The sequence below is a fragment of the Protobothrops mucrosquamatus genome, unplaced genomic scaffold (genome assembly GCF_001527695.2).
Source record: "Protobothrops mucrosquamatus isolate PMUCROS unplaced genomic scaffold, P.Mucros_1.0 scaffold23, whole genome shotgun sequence".
NCBI classification, from domain to species: domain Eukaryota; kingdom Metazoa; phylum Chordata; class Lepidosauria; order Squamata; family Viperidae; genus Protobothrops; species Protobothrops mucrosquamatus.
Genome location: NW_015386408.1, coordinates 2,751,740 through 2,773,347, shown reverse-complemented (window position 1 = coordinate 2,773,347; position 21,608 = coordinate 2,751,740). Strand labels below are relative to the sequence as shown.

General features: G+C 36.9%; 1 protein-coding gene across 1 annotated transcript in view; it reads right to left on the bottom strand.

Moving 5' to 3' along the window:
* Positions 1 to 21,608, bottom strand: part of F13A1 (coagulation factor XIII A chain) — a 99,255-nt gene that overhangs the window by 33,144 nt on the left and 44,503 nt on the right. Inside the window, exons 6-8 of the mRNA XM_015810848.1 lie at positions 13,237 to 13,344; positions 7,519 to 7,693; positions 1,632 to 1,770 (exon numbers count right to left, since the gene is read on the bottom strand). Coding sequence (XP_015666334.1) covers positions 1,632 to 1,770; positions 7,519 to 7,693; positions 13,237 to 13,344 — 422 coding nt within the window. The remainder of the gene's footprint in view (positions 1 to 1,631; positions 1,771 to 7,518; positions 7,694 to 13,236; positions 13,345 to 21,608) is intronic.

Here is a 21,608-nt window from a genome sequence, read left to right as displayed (position 1 = left end):
ATATTGGCTTCAGCAGGGAATAAACTATTAGTAAGCTTTGCTCCAGTAAAAAAAAAGGGACTCTAAATGCAACAACATAGTAAATAATTGGGGAAAGGAAGGAAAAGGCTTTCTCAATGGTGGCACCCTGGCTATTAAATTAACTTTTGAAAGAGGCTCATCTGGCAGCTACGTTAATCTTGCTGCAGCACCAAGTTAATATCATTCTGTTTTCCCAACCATTTCCATCTATTCCAGCTTGAAACAGTTGCTGTTTGTTTTTATGCAGCGCTCATATGCTTTATGATGGAATATATTTTAATGGATATATTTTTACATTCAATTCCTTTTATGAGCTGCCAGGAAAACTTGATTATAGGCAGCCTTTAACATGATAAATAAGCAGGACAGTAACAGAATAGGGGAAGTAAGTAAAGGCTGCCCCCGCCCTCAACAACATATTTATGTGCCGAATGCATATTTTATTCCTATCTCCTTTCCTCTGGGAGCTACTATTAAAATGAGAATTATACAAACGATAAATAGTACATTATATTACTATTCATTTGTTTTCCATTTTATGCTCTCTGTAGGTTCAGGCAGACAAAATCTGCCTTGCTTCCTCCTCTCTGATTAGAGTAATGGCAAAGGACCATACCAAAATGAGCCGTACGAGTAAGAATATATAAGCACAGTAACTGAGCTTTGAAATAACCATAAAAATATTCACAATGTTGCTGAAACTGTGAGAGAGACTTGCTGTATTTTTGTATTATAATAAGCCAGAATTTCTGTGAAAGGGCAGGCTTGCTAGTGTCTGCTACTCAGCTGCTCCTTCTTGTCTGCTAAGCTAAAGTGTGACCTTACATGGTTTGTTTATTAATGACATGGAAACTCCTACAAAGCCAGAGTTAGAAGCTATGGTTTATTCTTGCTTCTGACTTCTATTCGGAGTGGGAGAGAAATGCCAGGGATTTTGACTGACACATCAGAAAAGACCTCTGCATTTGATTAAGGCATTCTTGTGGGCAAGATGATTCAACAGGCACAATCAAGGAGGCCCAGAATATTTGTGGAAGTTAAATCAGAATCCTCAGAGTTTCACATCAGACTGAGCTCTGCTATATACAATCCATACGGCAACATCTTCACAAGCTGCATAAATAGGGAACCTACAAATACACTCTACTCTACTCTACTCTACTCTACTCTGCTCTACTCTGCTCTACTCTACTCTACTCTACTCTACTCTACTCTACTCTACTCTACTCTACTCTACTCTACTCTACTCTACTCTACTCTGATAGATGACACACAATGGATGGAACCATTACAGCTCTCTGTATAATTTTATGACTAGACTTGTGTGGTAGTAGATAGAACTGATGAATAATTTCTGGTGTAATGTTTTGTTACATGTTAGCTCTAAATCATCCTACTGCGGTCTATATGGTTGTCTTCTCCCAGCGTCCCTCCAGATGTCACTGAGCATCAATTTCCTTTGCCCTTGATGATTGGATATCCTAGGAATATAGGGAAGCAGCAACATGTCCCTCATTCCATTCTATCTCATTGTATAAGACAGAAGACTAAGACTCACTTATGGTCACATAATTATTACAAAATCAACTGCAATTCTCCCGCAAATATACCAGATTGAATCTCTTGTGAGTTTGGAGTCCACCTTTCCATATTCATCCACAAACACATCCATCTGTAAGTTGGCATCATTATCATGAGCTGAAGAATAGTTAGTGATGACTCGTCCAGGAATTCCTAGAGTCCTCAAAACTGTACAAATAGAAAATAGCAAGTGTTTAAGACAATGTGATATTACAGGATAAACTGAACATATACATATGTTTATACTGGTTTATACCTCTTCCGGAGATCGAAGGCTGTGTTATTGAACAAATATGCCCGGGATTCGCATTTTTGCAGCTATCAAGGATATGTATATATGTATGTATATATGTATGTATGTATGTATGTATGTATATATAATGTGTGCCAATTTTCTCAACATGGTACTCTCAAAGATATTTATTTGGGACAATTCAATAGTTTTCAGTCAGCTTCTGGAATGATAGGGCAATCTTCACATTAAAACTAAAACCAGTTTGGTGTAGTGGTTAAGGCATCCGGCTAGAAATCAGGAGATTGTGAGCTCCAGTCCTACCTAGGGACAAAGCCAGCTGGCTGACCTTGGGCCAATTACTTTTCCTCAGCCCTAGGAAGCAGACAGTGGCAAACCACTTCTGAAAAACCTTGGCAAGAAAACTGCAAGGATTTCTCCAGGCAAGCTCTGAGAATTGGATATGCTTGAACGAAGGGAAAAAAAAGAACTGTGGCAGCTAGCATAAAACATTAAGCCATTGTCTGATGTAGTCCACCCCACTATCTCTATAGTACTGTAAATATTTATACGCAAGGGCTGTTGTATGAACTGAATTTTTATGCCACTTTTCACCAAAGAATGGCGCTCAAAGCAGTGAATATTATATCCTTATTAACATGGGACTAGGTATCTAAGGCTTGACTGGTCCCATGGGAATCGGCACTGCCTTTGAGAGTCTCTTTGGTGCTCTCTTTGTTGGTTTATAGAGGAGCCAGTTACCTAGCCTTGTGCTTGTATAAACTGATTGGCAGGAGACGTAAAGTTTCAGGCAATCTTCTTCCCAGAGCTCTGCTAACAGGAATTAGGGAGCCCTCAATTATATTCCCAAAGCATCCATTTCATTTGCATGAATTCATTTTTTAATTGTCAACTGCATCTACATCTTGAGGGGTGAGAAAGATAACACGTTAGCTGTCCTTAACAGGCTTACAGATATGACCTGCTGCTAATTTAAAGGGAAATGGAAAGAAAGTCTGATGAAATAGCTGCCACACCAAGGAGTGTGATAGAGAATCAGAAACCACACTGGGGGCTGCTTAAAAAGCCTGCTAAGACCTCTGAGATTTGTTTTTGACAACCCTGCAGTAATTCATCTTTTGTAGCCTATGATGGCTACAGTGCTTCATGAAGAAGAGTAACACTGCGCATTTATTTTAACGGTTTGATGACAAATTACCTGGATACCTCTACTAGCACATGCACTTATTGATTATGCTTAATACAAATGCCTTCCAACATTTCCAGCACACAAGCCCTCGGGGCTCATTGGAAATAATTCAGCTGACAAGTTCAAGATTAATAGCTTTGCTCTTTCTTTTTTGGGATGTTTTAGCATATTTAATAGATGACTGTCCCCAATTTTTCGATATGGTAACCTTGGAAAGCTAAATAATTGAACTGGGAAAATGTTAGATGCTTTAAAGAACTGAAAACTGAAGCCAGAACTAATTGATGTACGACTGGCTATCTAACCTGATGCTCCTCAGATGCATTGTGACCACAACTTCCAGAGTTCCCATTTCGCACAGATAATGGTTGATAGAGAACTCTGGAATTTGTGAACATCACACATCTGGACAGCACAAAAGCAAATGGGTTCCACCTGCTTATATATAAAGTTTGCATTTTTCTATTTTCTGCCATCAAGTTACATGCCTTCAGCTTCTGTGTTTTCACCTTTCGGTCTACCTGTTCAAAGTATTTGCTTGCTCTTAAGCACTCAGCCTAACAAAAGGAAAGAGGTAAGAATCATGGCCTTTTTATTTGGTGGGTTTACATCAGGAGTCTTCAAACTTGGCCCTTTTATGACTTGTGGACTTCAACTCCCAGAATTCCTCAGCCAGCGTGCCTGGCTGAGGAATTCTGGGAGTTGAAGTCCACAAGTCATAAAAGGGCCAAGTTTGAAGACCCCTGGTTTACATGCTTCATTTCTTGAAGTTCCTGTTCTTTGGAAATGGAAAGATGAAAATATTCTATACCAGTCTTTCCCAGCCAATGAAAGTGCTGGCTACAAATGCACATTGAATCCAATATATGTAAGCAGCAACAGGTAGGAAGAGATTATTTAACACAAAGCAATTTTTCTTCCAGAGACATAAACATAATTTGCATCTTCTTTTCTTATTTTTTAAAACTCTTCATATAGCGGTTGAAAAGCAAACAGAGTAGGATTGTTTTAAAAAACTTATAACTGTTTAAAATACATATTTGAACACATGGCTGGATCGTTATCCAAAAATATTTATGGAAATCTACTGAGGATGCCAATGGGAGTGGGTGTCTCCCACTGAATAAAATGGACTAATTCTTCATTTGACAATTGCACAATTTCACTGCAGAAGATTATTAGAGTATTATAGATTAGTTTTCATATGCAACTACAGGGGAGGGCACATTAGTCATACATATCTATATATAGTTATCTGGCAGCATCTATGAATACTGGCAAGAATGTAATATAAGGGATAAATATGCAGGCTGGAATTCTGCCAGCTGGGATAAAAACCAAGTGGTTTTTTTTTACTGTATATATCTTTCACATGAGAAAATATACATACATATACAAAAATGTACACTCCAACATCTTCACTTTCAAAAATAAGTTGATGTCTGACATCATTAGCTCTCTGTCATATCACTTTACAAAAACAAAGACAAAGATTTCCAGATTTTACCTCCAGAATTTTAGAATCAGTAGTTTATACATATGTTATTCAGCAGGTAAATCTTCAATAAATTCAAGTTCAAATTCAGAATAGAAGGGAAGGGATCTTGAAGGTCTTCTAGTCCAACCCCCTGCTCAAGCAAGAGACCCTACTATTTCAGACAATTGGCTGTCCAATCTCTTCTTAAAAACCTCCAGTGATGAAGCACCAACAACGTCTGAAGGCAAGCTATTCCACTGGTTAATTGTTCTCACTGTTAGGAAGTTTCTCCTTAATTCCAGGTTGCTTCTCTCCTGGATTAGTTTCTCTCCATTGTTTCTTGTCTTGCCTTCTGGTGCTTTGGGAAATAAGTTGACCCTCACTTCTTTGTGGCAGGCCCTCAAATACTGGGACACTGTTATCATGTCATCCCGTAGTCCTAGACTATGGAAGGAAATTGTTCCTCTCCTTATAACACCCAGGTACCCTCCAAATTGGCCCTGCTTAAAGGAACTCCAGAATATGGAGTTGCTACAGAAAAAAAAAACTATGGAAATTTTGTTCTGCATAGCACAATAAGGTAGGTAGAACACAATACTTCCTTTCGGAGGGGAAAGCCAATGTATATGACCCATAGCCCATGCAGGTAATTACATCTTTATATTCTTTTGTGAGTACTAGAGTACTAGATTTAATTTTGAGGAAAGTAATCAGTTAATATTTTAGCTAGCTTGCTAGCTGGCCTTAGTGAAGCCATTCTCTCCTAGGTTTGTGTTTATAATATTCAGTGAAATAAGTTTATAACTGAGTGAGGCACTGAACGTGAATACCATGTTTCCTAGTAATACATACTATGAAAAACAGATGGAGTGTTTTTATTTAATGATGGAATAAAAATAATTTTTGTCTGCATTTTGACATGAACTTTTGCAGTTCTCATTTCCTGAACAATAATTAATTGGAACACAAGAAGTACACAAAATCTGTACTTCTCCAGATTTTAAGACACTCAAGAGAATATACTAAAGTAATAACTGGAAGGGGGAGACATGGTATGAAGCTACAAACAGGCCTTAACATGGAAAGAGGGCAAGCTACTAGTTCACTTCCATCCCTCACAGGCTGAAGTCTAATCTAGGAAGATTAGATGGGTGGCTCAGGAATTCTGGGAGTTGAAGTCCACAAGTCATAAAGGGTCCTGTTCTTCAGTGCCAAGTCAGCTGATGATTAAAAAAAATCTATTTTCTAGGATTTGCTATTTGAAGAAAATGCTATTTGGGCATCTTTTGCCAAGAACCAACTCTGTCTATGGATTGCAGAGTGGAAACATGATGTGGTTCGTGACCTGTAGAATTTCACCTCTGATATATTCTCAATTTTGAGTGTATGCTGTATTTGTGTTGCCAGGACAGTAAAAATGTATTGCTGGTGTACTCTTCATCCTTCTGCCTATTGTCATATTGACTATCTAGGGGTTGTTGTTGTTTTGGAAGGTTCCTTATCATGGAGTTTTCAATATTCATGTTGAATCAAATTTGCAGACTCAAAGGCATCTCAGAATTCAATGGCCCCTGATCTGTCCTAACTAGTATCTGACTTAGTTCTTTTGAAGATGAGGTTGATACTCTGTTCAGGTAAAGCTGATGCTTTGAAAGTACATGAACTCTGGGCAGTTTCATTATCATGAACAGACCATTCCCTTGTCAGTGTTAACTGACAATCAGTTCTTCCTGTTAGATTATGTCTAATAGATAGAACTGAGAATTTGTTTAACACCTAGCTGTTGACATTACAAGCTTTGGAATAAGATGCCAAGAGTATGCTGATGCCACCCACTCCAAGAAAGCAATTGTTGGATGTTGCGTAATTCAATAACATGTTTAATCAGAGAGAACAAACAGAAATTTAAATCCAGACAAAGCACATTAGTCAATCTAAATTAGATTTGGGGTTTAAGGTTCAGTGAGATTGGATGAAATTGCCCTCTCCTTAAAAAAAACGATGGCCACAGTTTGGTGCCTCTTGATTCTAAACTCTTGCTGAATATGCAGATGATTATAGGGTGTCTGCACTGAAAGACCTTAATTTATGGCCAAATATTTGATGGGCAAAATTTAATATCAATGTCTAATTTTTTTACTAACAATCATTTGGCAATCAATCAGTGCAATTTTAAAATTCTAGTTGGCTTAGGAGCTGACTATCTGTGGGAATATCAAGATTATGATCACATCTGGCCACCAAATCCTGCAGAAGATGCAACTGTGTGTCAAAGGTTCAGTTCTCTATCCTGTTTCCTACATAATTCCTAGCTTATAAAATGCACTTCCTCTGTATTTAGGAAATTTGTAAATAAATATTTTTCTGCTGGATTTTTAATTGTTTATTTTAAGGGGCTTTTATACTTTTTGTATTTTGTATTTTAATCAAGGGTAAGCAGTTATTGATAAATATTTGAGCAGAGATCAATCCATTAATAAAGCATAAAATGTACTTATGTTGAAGAAACTTAGGAAACATGGGGAAATTTACTCCTTTGCCTGATATATAGGAATGAAGAAATGTACAATAGAACAAGCTATTGGGAGAGAAGAAAAGTAGGAATAGGGCTGGCGTTTTATTTTGTTTTTAGGTTCGGTTAATTCCAAACTTAGTGTGCACTACAATTCCATTAGTACAATGCATATTAAATATTTTTTAACAGCTCTGAGGAACTGTAAACCCCACTGAATTATGACTTTTATCATCCCTCATGATTGGCATACTTCTGAAGCTGCCAGAAGGTACAGTTCAATGACACCTAGAAGATGCCAGATCCTCAGCTCTATATAAACCTTAATTGTTATATTTTAAACAGAGATTAATTATACTCTTGGTACTACATACATATTAATAATATTAAATATCAAAAGGTGCTGGGGGAAAATCTCATATTTAGAAAGGACATCATTGTATTAATAATATCATTCTTTGTTGCACATTTAGTCTCATACTTACAAGTGTTGAAAACGCCAGCAAAGACCCAGCACTGCCCATATCGCACTGGCTCCTTAGTACTATAATACTCCAATAGAATGTCTACACTTCCTGTCCAGGAAGATGGTGGCACTCCATATTCATAAATGTTGTCCCAAGATCCATAAACTACACCTTTATCATCTTGAGCATTGATCTGAAGAATAAATAAATAGAGTCATTGTTGATGTTAATCTCCTATAGACCAAATATATTTAACCTATGTCAATTATAAGTTACCATAAAATGCCAGAGTGATGTTAGAATAATTACCTTAAGAAAACAAAGAAGGAACAAAGTTTAACATTTTGATTCAAATGGGATTCTATTATTACACAAGGAGAATTGGATTATTTTGATGTTGGAAGTAAGGACGTGTGTCTAGTAATGGTGAAAGAGATTGAACTGACCCAGTTAGGTGCTTTACAATTGAATCTGAAAAGAAACGTACTTTTAAAACATACGTATTGTGCAACTACAAGGCAGTCCACATTTTTCTGGAGAAATAGAGAATGCCTACTCAACAAAACATTTTGCCTAATTGATTCTTATTAGCTCCTAAAGGCAAATCTGCGTGAGAGTCTGACTTAGCAGATATTGCTGAGTTAGCTTGGTTTGTAACCTAGCCAGAGTCTGAGCCTGTGATTCCTGAGAACATGGGGAGGATCCTCAGAACTGTTAGTTCAGTCATTTATTTATGAGTTCTATTTGCCTGGTTTGCTAAGATTTTCTGGGAAATGACAAGCAGTTGGATCCATAAAATACTAAATTCAGAGATGAAGCAGTACTGTGTTCCCTCTTTAAAAAAACAAACAAACCTATTGCTAGGTCCAATGGCTCTGGATAATTTTTATCCAACTTCCAGCTTTTTCTTTGGGGGTAAGATCAAGGAGAAGCTTATTGGATTAAGGTTCCAGAATCCCCGAGAAACAAATTGTTTGGAGCTGTTTCAGTCAAGTTGCAAGCTGGGGCATAGTATGGAGACCGTGTTTATCATATTTGTTGCTGATCTCTGGTGGAACTAGGAGTCGTCCTGGTTCTTCTTGATTCTCATGATGGCTTTTGACACAATCAATGATAGTATCTTTCTGGACTAGCTACAGAATATGGGATCAGGAGTGTTGTAGTAGTTCTTCTCCTTTCTCCATGACTAATTCCAGTCAGTAATGATGTATGACTAGAGGACCAGCCTGACACAATCTCCTAGTTGTGGGCGGTCTCAGGGCTTAACACTCTTGCCTGTCCTGTTAACATTTACATGAAATAGCTGGATGAGGTTGTCCATCAACATGGGGTCCAGTATGATTCGCACATTAAAAGTTCAGGAGTAACCTCAAGTGGTGGCATAGGTGTGTGCATTTGATGTGCATTGTTTGTCTTGGATATGGTATATTACTGTGTAATATAAATGTGTATTTTAGTTGTATGTATTGGATTGGATTTTGATTGAACAATACCCAGAGTCAGTGTGGGTTTGGCAGCCTTATAAATCTAAAAAAAATAGTAAATGTACCAAAGCCTTCATTTAATCTTGGAAGTTGTAATTGTGTAATAGGAAAAATCATATCCCATAGCATCTTTCCCTAGCCTGATATGTTGGACTTACAATTCCCAAATTCTCAACCAACATGGTTAAAATTCTGCCGCTGGGGATTTTGAGGTTTGGAGTCCCCATATACTTGAAAAGCAATGACTGGAAGGATAAACTATGCATAGATTATAAAACATCTTTTTCTGTCTGATATAATGCTTTAGAAAGAGCATGTAACAAATTCAGCTCTGTTATGTTTAAGACCACAAGCCATAATTCTACCTTCCAGGCTGTGCTGCCCATAGGGTCAAGGCATAACTGCCAGTGTAAATTCACCTGCATTTCTCTTGACAAGCTTGAGTGCACAATATAAGGACATAAAATTTAAACAAACTTGGACGGGGATATTCCTACAATAATTCCTACATTATACACTGAGGGGCTCCCTATCACTTCAAAATGGTTCTGCAATTCAGGCCCAAATCTATAATACTTCAAAAAACCAGATGTTTCTAGAAAAAGAGTATTTTACAACAAAAGAAAAAAGTGTCATCTAATTCATATTTATTCCAATGTATTCCCTCACAATCTCATCAATTTCAGCCTGTTTTCCAATCTGAGTTAAAAAGAAATAACTAGGTCCATTGTGGGTTGCCCATCACGAAAACAAGATTTTGCTTGTCTACGTTTGCTGGAGGTGAGGCTTCATGAGTTTTGCTGACTAATGACAAAATGGATAGCTATTAGTGAACTATGCATTTCCTCCCAGCAATTTGAACCAAATCAGTGGAGGTAATGCAGAAAAAGCTTCTTTACTTTCTATTGCTTTCTCCTTTGCTTGTAATTATGTTAATACTGAGCTGCTACATTCTTGTCAAATAAATCACGACTCTCATTGAAACGCTTTTGGCTGGATTAACTACTAGTTTCTAATTAGAAAATCGACGTCCTGTGAACCCTGAAGTTGGATGAGATAAGTATTTAGTAGGTCTAATGGGTTTAGGTAAAGACCCTTGGCTGTCTTGAAAAATAGGTCCACCTAGGACATGAACAAGGTGGCATTTTTATATTACAAATGTTTGTCATACACTCCAAAACCTCAATGTTGCTACCAAATCACAAACGTGGAAGATAAGAGGAAAACTGGATTAAACTTTTAATCTTCTATACTTTTTTCAGAGTAAAGTATGTTTGTGACACTATTTATGGACACCTGTAAAATACTTGCAGAAACTTTCAGTTCATTCTTACATAACAACAGGTATTACTATTGAGCATAACAAATAATAGCTTACCTCAGGGTGTTTGCTGAGTTCATGTTAATGGAGGTTGAAGATGGGGACCTCCTGATTATTAGCTACAATGCCATAGCATACTCAAGACTATATTAAAATTCTATGACATGGGTCATAGCTGGCCTTCCATACAAGGGATGAGGGTTAGGCCAATGTGATACTGGAAGGCAAAACTAAAACTGATGGTCTGGTTGGGGAAAGGTTAATAGTGGAAATCAATATATCACCATTCACATCCCATTGCAGTAAAATGGTATAGGGTTTCCTGCCTGAGCAGGGGGTTGGACTAGATGACCTCCAAGATCCCTTCCAACTTTATTATTATTATTATTATTATTATTATTATTATTATTATTATTATTATTATTATTAAATGGGAGTGCAATATGGAAATGATCTTACTTATTTTAATAAAAACAGCAATGGGGAAAATTACAGTAGGAAATGTTTATACTTTTGCCTCTGAATCTGGGCAGTACAATCTTGAAGTGATTCAAGAGCCACAAAATGGAGAAGCTTAGGAAGCCCACAAACAATATGGTGTCCCACCTCTGTTTAATTCCAAGCTATTTTATCTGAAAGTCTTGAGGGATATCCTGAAAAATATTGCTAATTAGATAAATGAAATGATAGTGAACTGAGGCGACCCAATAATTCACCAGAATAGAGATTACAAGGATGATCAGATGCCAAGAAAGGGCAGGTTTCTCATGCCTTGAACAGTAGAAGAGATCATTTGTTAGCGCAGTCCAGAAAAGTTCATCCTTCTCTCTTTAGGAAATACTGTCTGCCTGCTACAATTACCATAGGTGAATATGAAATTCATTATATTTTCTTCTGTCATCCTGTCCAATACCAACAAACTAAATTCTGTACTAAAATGCAATACTGTACTAAATCATTTAATGATTGTTAAAATTAATAGTTATGCGATGACAAATTTGATGTGATGTAAAAAGTGTTAGCGTATATAAAAGCAGGACATACGTCTATTAAATAAACGAAGTTGTGTCCATGTTTAAATAACAGTGCCATGAACTGGAGCAATTCTTTAGGTTATAGACCACAGGAATAGAGAAGATTTAACTTTCCTCACCACCAACCCAATGAAATTCTCTTCCCTAAGGTGTTGTTAGTTCACCCAGCCCAGACTAATAACAGAGGAGTTTGCTTCAGAACTGAAACAAAAGGTTAGCTCTCCCTTTCATGTTTGCACCTGACAGCGATAACAACTAGATATGGTTTGTTAAGAGATGGTTAGTGTGGGGTTCATTTGGACCAGGGGTAGGCAACCTTGGCCCTTTTATGACTCGTGGACTTCAACTCCCAGAATTCCTGAGCCAGCCAGGCTCAGGAATTCTGGGAGTTGAAGTCCACGAGTCATAAAAGAGCCAAGGTGGCCTACCCCTGATTTGGACTATAAAGAAGAGGTTTTAGTCATTTAGTGTGTTTCATGGTATTTCCAGAACTAACTCATGGTTGCTACAAAAAATAATTTTTCTAGCATTAAGTGGTTTCATGCACATATGTTTTACTGAAAGATGCAGTCTTTATGCTCCAAATGAATGGGTCTTCTATTGTGGGGAACTAAATTGTTAACTCATGCTCAGCTGCAAATGTCTCATAGTCTTCCATCCACCAAAATAAGAAGTTTAGAAAATTGTCTGAAAGATACATTTTTTTAAGAAATCTATAGAAAATTAAACTATTAATGGTTTAATAAATATTTTGCATACAGAGATAGGCTGCCCCAGGGCAAAAAAAATCTAAATATATCTAGAATTCCTTTTCTCCACTATAGGGATATTAGTCCACTATTCCTATTTACAGAAAAGCTATGGGGAAATATAACGTGCGTATATGGAATACTTTTTTATGCCACGTAGATATTTTAAATAATTTTGCCTTGGATCTTCCTATAAGGTTAGAGGGACCAGGAACAAACTTATATGGTCACGTGGTCATTCCAGGAAACCCCACAAAAAAGAAGATGAAGCAAGCCCAGCTTGGGCACACATAATGTGAACACGAGTAGCATTTTTGCTGTGAAAAAGAGGGAAAAGCCAGGAGTCCCACTCTGCTTCTGGACTAGTGAATTGGCAACCAGGTTTTGGGAGGGACTCGTCGCTCCCATGTAACGCCGTTACTGCGCGAGCTGCACTGGCTGTCGGTGGCTTTCCGGGTGCGCTTCAACCACGACTAATAGTGGAAGTTTCGCGAGGTACCGTAGCCTGGACCTATAGAGGCTCTGGCGGAAGACGGAGTCTAATGGAGGGTAGCCGGCCATGCGAGGGTGTCTCACCCAGAGGAGTCCCACGGCAGTCGGTCTGTCACGGCCGACCGCTGGGGGTCCCCCTCCCGGAAGAGGGTGGGAGCTCCCACCCTCTGGAACAAACTACCCCCAGAGATCCGGGTGATCCCGGATCTCCCTTCCTTCCGCCGCACCCTTAAGACATGGCTATTTCAACTAGCTGGACTGGCCTAAGGGGAAATTTTTAGCGGGATTTTAAAAACAATTTTAAATTACAAAGGCCAAATTTAAATATTTCATTTTAATTATGTTTTTTAACGATAGTATTGGGGTATTTTTGTATTTGTTTTTATCAGGCTGTCAGCCGCCCTGAGTCCGCAAGGAGAAGGGCGGGGTAAAAATTCAATTAATTAAATAAATAAATAAATAAATAAATAAATAAATAAACAAACTAGAGATCTTCCTTCCTCTACTTTCAATAAAGTAGAGATCTTCCTTGCCAGCTAAGTCATAAAACAGAACAAATTTACCCCATTCCTGCTATATATTTAAATAGAGTAAGAAAAAAAATCATAAATAGATTCCAAATATTGCGCAAAGTATATGCTTAGCTTACTACATACCATAGCAGAGCCAACTCGGCTGACTTTGATAGGATTCCCTCGGCCAGAAAGGTCCAGTTGAGCTCTGTCCATCAAGTATAGGCAAGCATCCAAAATACCCTCTTCAAACTAAATAACAGGGAGGAAAAACAGAAATAAGAGAATAGGTTCAATACTTATTCTGCATAGCAAAATAAACAAAAACAGGACTTCAGCAATGTTCCATGTGGGAAATGCAATCTTTCTGTATAAGAATGTTATACTTGTAATTTCAGCTGAATCAGTACAGAAAAAAAAATACAGAATGTTATATCAAGTTTTGAAGGACATAGCATAGACATAGCATTGACATTTATAACATGCTATCACGAGTAAGCAAGTGGCAGGAATATTTTCACCATAGGTAATGATGAATCTGTTGCAAAATTGTTGCTGGAAAATTTAGATTGATTTCTGCTTGTTATCTCAATTATTTTATTTATTTATTTATTTATTTATTTATTTATTTATTTATTTATTTATTTATTTATTTATTTGTTTGTTTGTTTGTTTGTTTGTTTGTTTGTTTGTTTGTTTGTTTGTATCTCAACTTTATTATTTTTACAAATACCGTATCTCAAGGCAGGGAAAACATTCAACACACCTTCCTCCTCTTATTTTCCTCACAACAACAACAATCCTATGAGATGAGTTGGGCTGAGAGAGAATGACTGGCCCAAAGTCCCCCAGCTGGCTTTCATGGCTAAGGCGGGACTGGAACTCATGTCTCCTGCTTTCTAGCCGCGATGCCTTAACCACTAGATCAAACTGGCTCTCTTGACTCAATTAACCATAGTTTAGGATATTATCTGAATCCTGAATCATTTTAAATATTTATAGTTTAAGCAAATTAGTTTTATAACCCATTATTTGAAGTTTAACAACAACAACAACAACAACAACAAAACAACAATAACAATAACAATAACAATAACAATAATAATAATAATAATAATAATAATAATAATAATAATAATAATAATAATAAAGTTGGAAGAGACCTTGGAGGTCATCTAGTCCAACCCTCTGCTCAGGCAGGAAACCCTATGCCATTTCAGACAAATGGCTGTCCAGTCTCTTCTTATAAACTTCCGGTATTGGAGAATTCACAGCTTCTGAAGGCAGGCTGTTCCACTGATTAATTGTTCTAACTGTCAGAACATTTCTCCTTAGTTCTAGGTTGCTTCTCTCTTTGATTAGTTTCCATCCGTTGCTTCTTGTCCTGCCTTCAAGTGCTTTGGAGAATAGCTTGACTTTCTCTTCTTTGTGGCAGCCCCTGAGATATTGCTTGTGACGATAGTACAGGGGGGAGCAGGAAGAGAAGTAATTTGATCTGTATGGGTTAAGGTCGTCGGAAAGGAATATACGAAACCGGAGGTCAGGGGACTAGTAGAAACAACGAGAAGAGACATGAGAAAGATCTCAGAGTTGTAGAAAAAATGTAGCACCACTGGTTAACTGGATGCAGTATTCCAAGTGTGGCCTTGTTCTGGAAAACCATAATGCACCATTGAGATTTGTTGAGTTCAGATAAAACTCCATGTTTTGGCATTATTCATGGCTGGATTGCAAAAGAAGTAGACAATCCTGAAGATAATTGTGGTTTAACCACATTACGTTAAACTATGGTTGGACATAGCATGCAAAAGCATCCATTGTCTGCCTCGACTCCATTCCAAAACCTTTGCCATTTCCAGTTTGTTTCTCTATTGATGTTATTAATACAAAGGCATGACTTTACCAAAGAATATTAATAACTTAACTCTCTTTCATGAACAAAATAGAAAATCGATGAATTTCCACAGTACACTGATAATTTTAGTAAATATTATATTATCTCTCAAAAGTAACTAAGGGAAACAATTCTGGACTTAGTTGACCTATGTTGAAATGTGGCCAGATTTGCATATCACACATAATGGTGTAGTTTGCATGGTAAATAAATGCAATTGTAAAGTTGTAAAAATTATATTTTAACTTTTAGAGCTGGTTTCATACTGCACGTGAACCTCAAAAGACTGAAAACTTCTTTAAACCATATGTGCACATATAAATGAAGTCAGAATAGATTCTTATTTTATGTTTATCTTCTAGGGCAGTGGCCCCCAAACTTTTAGGCACCAGGGATCAATTCTGTGGAGAGAGTTTTTTCCGCGGACTGGAGGGGGCATGGTTTCGGATGCTGCTTGCATCCTGTGAATGGGGCTTCGCTTATTTGTGCGTCCTGATTTCTGGCATGCAGTGGACCGGTGCTAGTCCACAGACCGGGGGTTGGGGACCCTTGTTCTAGGTTTTCATGCTACAGCATGAAACTAGAGACCAGAACAACATTCAAACACCAAGATTATTCATTTGGAACTCAGAATAGTATATACGGTCGTCTTTTTTCACAATAAACCTATTGAGGTAAGAGAGAACAACTGCTTAAAGTCACTTAGAGAATGGGGTGGTTGAACAGGGACTTGTGCAAGTCAGATATACTTTAAGATATCATAGATATAAATCATTTTCATAAGAGTTGTATATTTAAGGTTGTTATTCTTGAGTATGGATAATATAGCTTAAAGCAGGAACAGCTGCAACAGCCAGAGGTGTCAGTATTTACTCAAAATATTAAAATAAAATCACATATTCCAGGTGAACCTTAGTACTAAAATATACATATGGTATTATTGCAGAGGGCAGTAATACTTACATTCTAAGATCATCTTTTAATCATGCCCTATATAGCTAATGGCAAGCTGGAGCCCAGTAAGTCTTGCAGACACCAGCCATAGCAAGTGTCCTTAAACTATCATCTTTGAAAATGAACGCTGAAAAAAGACTTTAATTCTGGGTCCCAATGACAACCACAACAGGAATAAATAGGGGGCAGAAGTGCCTAAATAGAACAGAATTCATTATGGAAGAGCTTGCCCTATGGTACAGTTCAATTTGCTCAGAAGAAATTGCATAGCAACCAAAAAATGACATTGCCTGTTGGTAGACAATCACAGAGATGGCAGTAAAGGCACATGACTTCAATTACAAGCTGTTCTAGGTAGTGATAAACAAATGAGGTAGTTATATTTCCCTTACAGGCTGAATCCTAACAATTTTTGAAGTTTTCCTTTATGCACACAAATTTATTCTCTTCTTTCTTTAAAAATGCTAACCGTCTGAAAATAGCAACAACATATAATAGATCAAATCTGTAATTTGTTATGGTATAACACAATTGTATATGGTATAATACCCTTACAGGCTGTTTAATACACTTGCACTCAGGTAGGACAGGATGCATTTATAATTGGTCATTTCTTTGGCTATGTCATCCATAGATTTCTTATTTCTTATTTTTCTTTTTCTTTTGGTACAGAGCAGAATATCATCACTAAATAATGAGTTATAACCTCATAATATAAAGCTTAGTCCCAAAGGAGATGCTCCGAGAAATATCTTCAAAAAACTGAATGTTTATCCTCAAGGCTAACTCACATATCTCAATAGTGTACGCTTATAAATCCTGGAATAAGAATTCTGGAATAAGAATTCTCACTGGAAATCATAGTTTAGAGAGGGTGGACAGTAGTATTCATACTAATGGTGTTTTCAGTATTGAACATACAGATCCATTTTAAATGTCAAAATCAAAGAAATAACACCATTTGCCTACTAAAGCAAGATATATAATTCCATATAACTTTAATGATCCATTCCTTTATTATGCATGAGTATTCATAGACAAGGGGTTGTTCCATCAGATGCATTTTTTTATTATTATTTTCAGAGCTGTGGCTGTTCTTAAGTCTGATTGTGTAAGTTCTAGTCATCACATCAATTATGTAAGTTTAATCAATAAACATGGATTTGATGCCCAGATATTGCCAAGTGTGTTTTATAATGCATTAATCTTCTTACATTATCAACTTAGTTGGACCACATAAACAGAAGAGAATATCAGTTAGAGTATTCTCCTTTAGAAACCAGTGATCCATCAAGATGACACCAATATCTGGCAGTATCTTGTTTCCAGGTTGCACTGTGTCTTTAAACACTATGAAGAATTTACAGCTCCCTATGAGCAGGCCTATTCTAATCCTAAATTCTGCCTCTTGCAGTACATCTGTAGTGTTTATTGAAAGGTAACAACTAAGATGATATGGTAGTGTCATTGTCCAAGATAATTTCTGAACCATATCTCAATCGTCAAAATATTTAGTTTATAATTAAAGCAGCTAATTGTGGAAAACATATTTCTTTCCAGCAGTTCGAAAATATATTATTCCAGTTTCTCCTTGTTTTCTTTTATCATCTACTTTTAGTAGCAGACCTACACTTCCTTGTCATTTTTGCTTCTAACAAGTCAAAGAAGCTCTGTTGGTTCTTTTTTTTAAAACCATCCATTTCAGTCTGATGTGATTGGGTTTAGCTGATCTTTCCTTGAAGGTTTGGGTGACTGCATCTCTTTTCATCTCTTATATTTGTCCCTTTCAGTCTCTGCTTATTAGAAAACACTTTGTGCAGCCATACTGATTTCTTCTGATATCCCCATTTTTTTTTTCTCTCTGATTGACCTTGAAGAAGATCTTGAAAACGGCTTTGTTGATCTTGAAGAATCTAAGTTGGACCAGATTCAGCTGGTACTTGGATGTGAAATGCCAACGTTGTAGACTAGACTAGGAAGTTGGGGAAAAGCCATATTTTCCCCAAGTTAATTACATGGACATGTCTAATTTTTTAATGTTATATTCAATTCTGGACGAAAAAGCTAAATAACCTTATGGTCATTAACACTGACATGTTAAATCATAATTAATACTGACCTTTCTATCAGTGTTAAATTTCTATTTTTCTATCTTCAGTGGTCTAAATTATCTAAACATTAGAGTGTTAAGAATTTTTAATCAACACTGTACAAATACCACTGTATAAAAATAACACATTGAGTACATTTCACAACAATATATTATTATAAAAATATATTAAAAATGAAAAAAAACCTATGTAGATAACAGAGTCAAGTTTGACTTGATAAAGGCTTTATCTTTATCATTTTTTTCTTTTCTTGGTGTAATGGTATGCCTAGAGCCAGGGAGAGATTTACATTCTAACCATCTGAATGTTTCTCCTATATCAGCCAAGATAATGGCTTCCTTACTAGTCCACATAGGAGCCATGAGGAAGAGACCAAAGGAGTCACTACCTTAGGAGCCTGGGAATTAAATTATTTTCTCAAGGTAAAACAATATTTTCCCTAAGATTGTCGTCATGCCCTATCTTGTTTCAATCAGCCTTCAAGGTGCTGGAAGAATCTTGCTTTTAAAGAGGTTAAGTGGAGAACTTTATAGTTGGGCTAGTTTGTAACTCTTAGCTCCTAAACATTTGTTGAAGCATTCCAATACAACATATGACTGTATTGGACTACCTGGAGGAACTTGCCTGCTCAATAGAAAGTAGCTTCTGAAGTTGTTGTCCATGGTGCTACTCAGTCCTGGGTCTGCTTCTACTGTTTCATTTGGACCATTAACCTTAGGAGTCTTTGACTGGATGACAGTGATTACTCTTTAGTTTTCAGTAACACTTACACCATGTTAAGAAAGAATCTGATGGAATTGAAAAGATTCTGCATTGTACACACCCTGTCACCAGTTAGTGAAAGAAAGTGAGCAGAGGGGAGTTAACAAACAGGTACAAGAAGCTGAGATCAAGCCAATAATCAGGATTGGGGGAAAAAAAATCAGTAATTGGAGTAATCAGAGCTAAGATCAATGCTGAAGAACAGGACTGATACGAGTTTAAAAAAAACACATTTAAAAGATATTCAAAATAGAACTGGAGATCCAAAATACAAATTACATTTCATTTTCACAGCTCTTGGTATCAAATTCCAAAGTGACAATATCACTTTTCCCCAATACTTCTGCCAACATTCACTGTCAACCAATTCTTCCCTAATGGTCAGATTTCGGGAGGACAATAGTTCTTCTTGACCCTTCTTCCACCTTCTGAGAGATAGACTTGACAGCAAGACAAATCAAAACATTTATTGGATGTTCCATTTTTAGTTGAATTAGACCTCTAGCAGATGTCAAAGTAGTTGGGGTGAAAAAATTACTGCTGTAGCTTGCTTGTATAAATGTTTCATCGTTTGTTCCAGGATAATGCTTTCTAGTCAGCCTCTGCAATATCATTCGTATTTCTTCCTTTTCTTGTTGTTTTACTCAAATTTTTCAACAGGTTTTTTCATCCTCAGAATTGTGGATTTGTCTGCACATGTATGCACTGTTTTACATTTAATGATAATTTTCCTTTTTTTCTGTTTGGACTATTTGTTTTAAAAAAAATGTATTAATGGCTATATTTCATTATTTTATCATTAAGCCTAATGGTAAATTGGAGGTCTAAAAGCTAGATATTTAACATTATCTAAATCTATCTAATAAGCCTTGTGGAAAAGATATACCTCAAGGGAGCTTATAGAAGGTGTCAGATTCTAGAAAGACAGAAGACAATGTAGGTAACATGCTAGCACTATTTTATGGATTTGATGATCTTTGCAAGGAGCAGTTGGCTGCAGCAATTGACAGATTTGATCTCTAACTACCTCTTTCGCTATTTGAAATGTCCCTGATGTGCAGATGATTTAAAATATGCCTTATGCTAGATCAGGGGTAGGCAACCTTGGCTCTTTTATGACTCATGGACTTCAGCTCCCAGAATTCCTGAGCCAGCATCTACCCCTGTGCTAGATTCTGCTAAATCTGATCAAGCTTGCCAAATAGTCCATTTTCATGGTGATGAAATAAATATTATCTCTCATTAATAAAAACATAGCCCAAATTTGTTATCTTGGGTGATGGGATGGACCAAACAGAGGTGTTATGCCAAAGTGGAATATCTACATTTTGTTGGAATGAATCAATCAATCAATGAATGAATGAATTTATGCATTATTATAGGGGGGGGGAGAGGGTCAGTCAGCAAAATACAGTTGGCCTTAATGAGGACAAATGTTATTTGGGCCAGTTCCTAAAAGCTGACTGAATATGGAGTAGCAGAAAAAAGGGTGCTGTATACAGATGAGAAATCTTTTCTTGACCCTTTTCACTTGACCCTTTTCATTTTGCCAATGATTTGCATCGAGGAACTTGGCAGAGAGTCTTCCTTCTCAATACTTTTTGACCTTACCATGGCTTTTATGTAACAAATAATTTAATCCTGTTAGCCTGTTTGAACAGCTTGCAGGGGTTAGATCTGTCTACTGAGTGATTCCATTTTCTAACCAGAATGAAGTGAATGGGTCATCACTGGTAATTCTAGCTTGGCCCTCTGGCAGTTGACGTATGGTATTCCGCAAGGCTTTTATCACAGAGACTGCTATCATCTATAATCTATAGGAAGCTGCTGACAGAAATCATGGAGAGCTTTGCTGATGGGCATCATAAATAAGCCAATGCTGTTTCCCTCAAGTTCTATATTTCATTAGCTAAGCATCAAAGACCAATTTTCTTATTTCTAAACCAGTGTACTGAGGCTGTGGTTAAATGAATGAGCTGAAATATAATCTAAACAAGGTGGAAATAAAGCTGATAAGAAGACCTAGTACTATACAGAGCAAGTCATCCTGCCTTTGACAGATGAGTCAATAAACCTTATGTCTGCTCCAAGAATTGAGAGATACTACTGGAACCTGCTTTATGCTTAGAAAAACAGTTATACTACACATATGAAAGCCAGAGGCAAGAAATCTTTCCGTGTTTTGACCCTGTATCCAGAATCTTGAGAATGATCATACTGTGCTTTACACAGGATTGACTTGAAGATGATGACAAGAAGATGATATAGACAGAAGGTTAATAGCTAACACATTTAATCACTTCTACCTTGCACTTTCTGGAAATTCTGGGATGGGATCCAGTTTCTATGGATATTGTTCCACTTAGGGTACCAACAAAATTAGGAATTGAATATGCCAGAAATTGATTATTTCTTTGATTCTGAACTCTTCTCAATTAAGACCATAAAGGAGATAACAAGGCTAAAACTGAAGTTCAGTCACAATGATGAAGTGCTGTTTAGAGACCAAATTATTATCAGCTTATCTTATTTGGAAAGGATCACCACTATAGCTTGAACCTGCTGGTCCAACTTTTTTTATAGATGTCCTCCCTATCTAGTTATCTTCCAAAGAGCTTTTCTTCTTTCACTGCTGATAGTTACCCATTAATCTGAAAATTAGAATAGAACAGTAGATTGCGGAAACCTAGTCTGAACAATTTGGGACCCATTGCATGTTTTATTCAGTTAGAAAATTATGCCAAGTTGCTTCTTCAAAAGAGGTTGAAACTGCTGAATACCTGTCATAATCACCG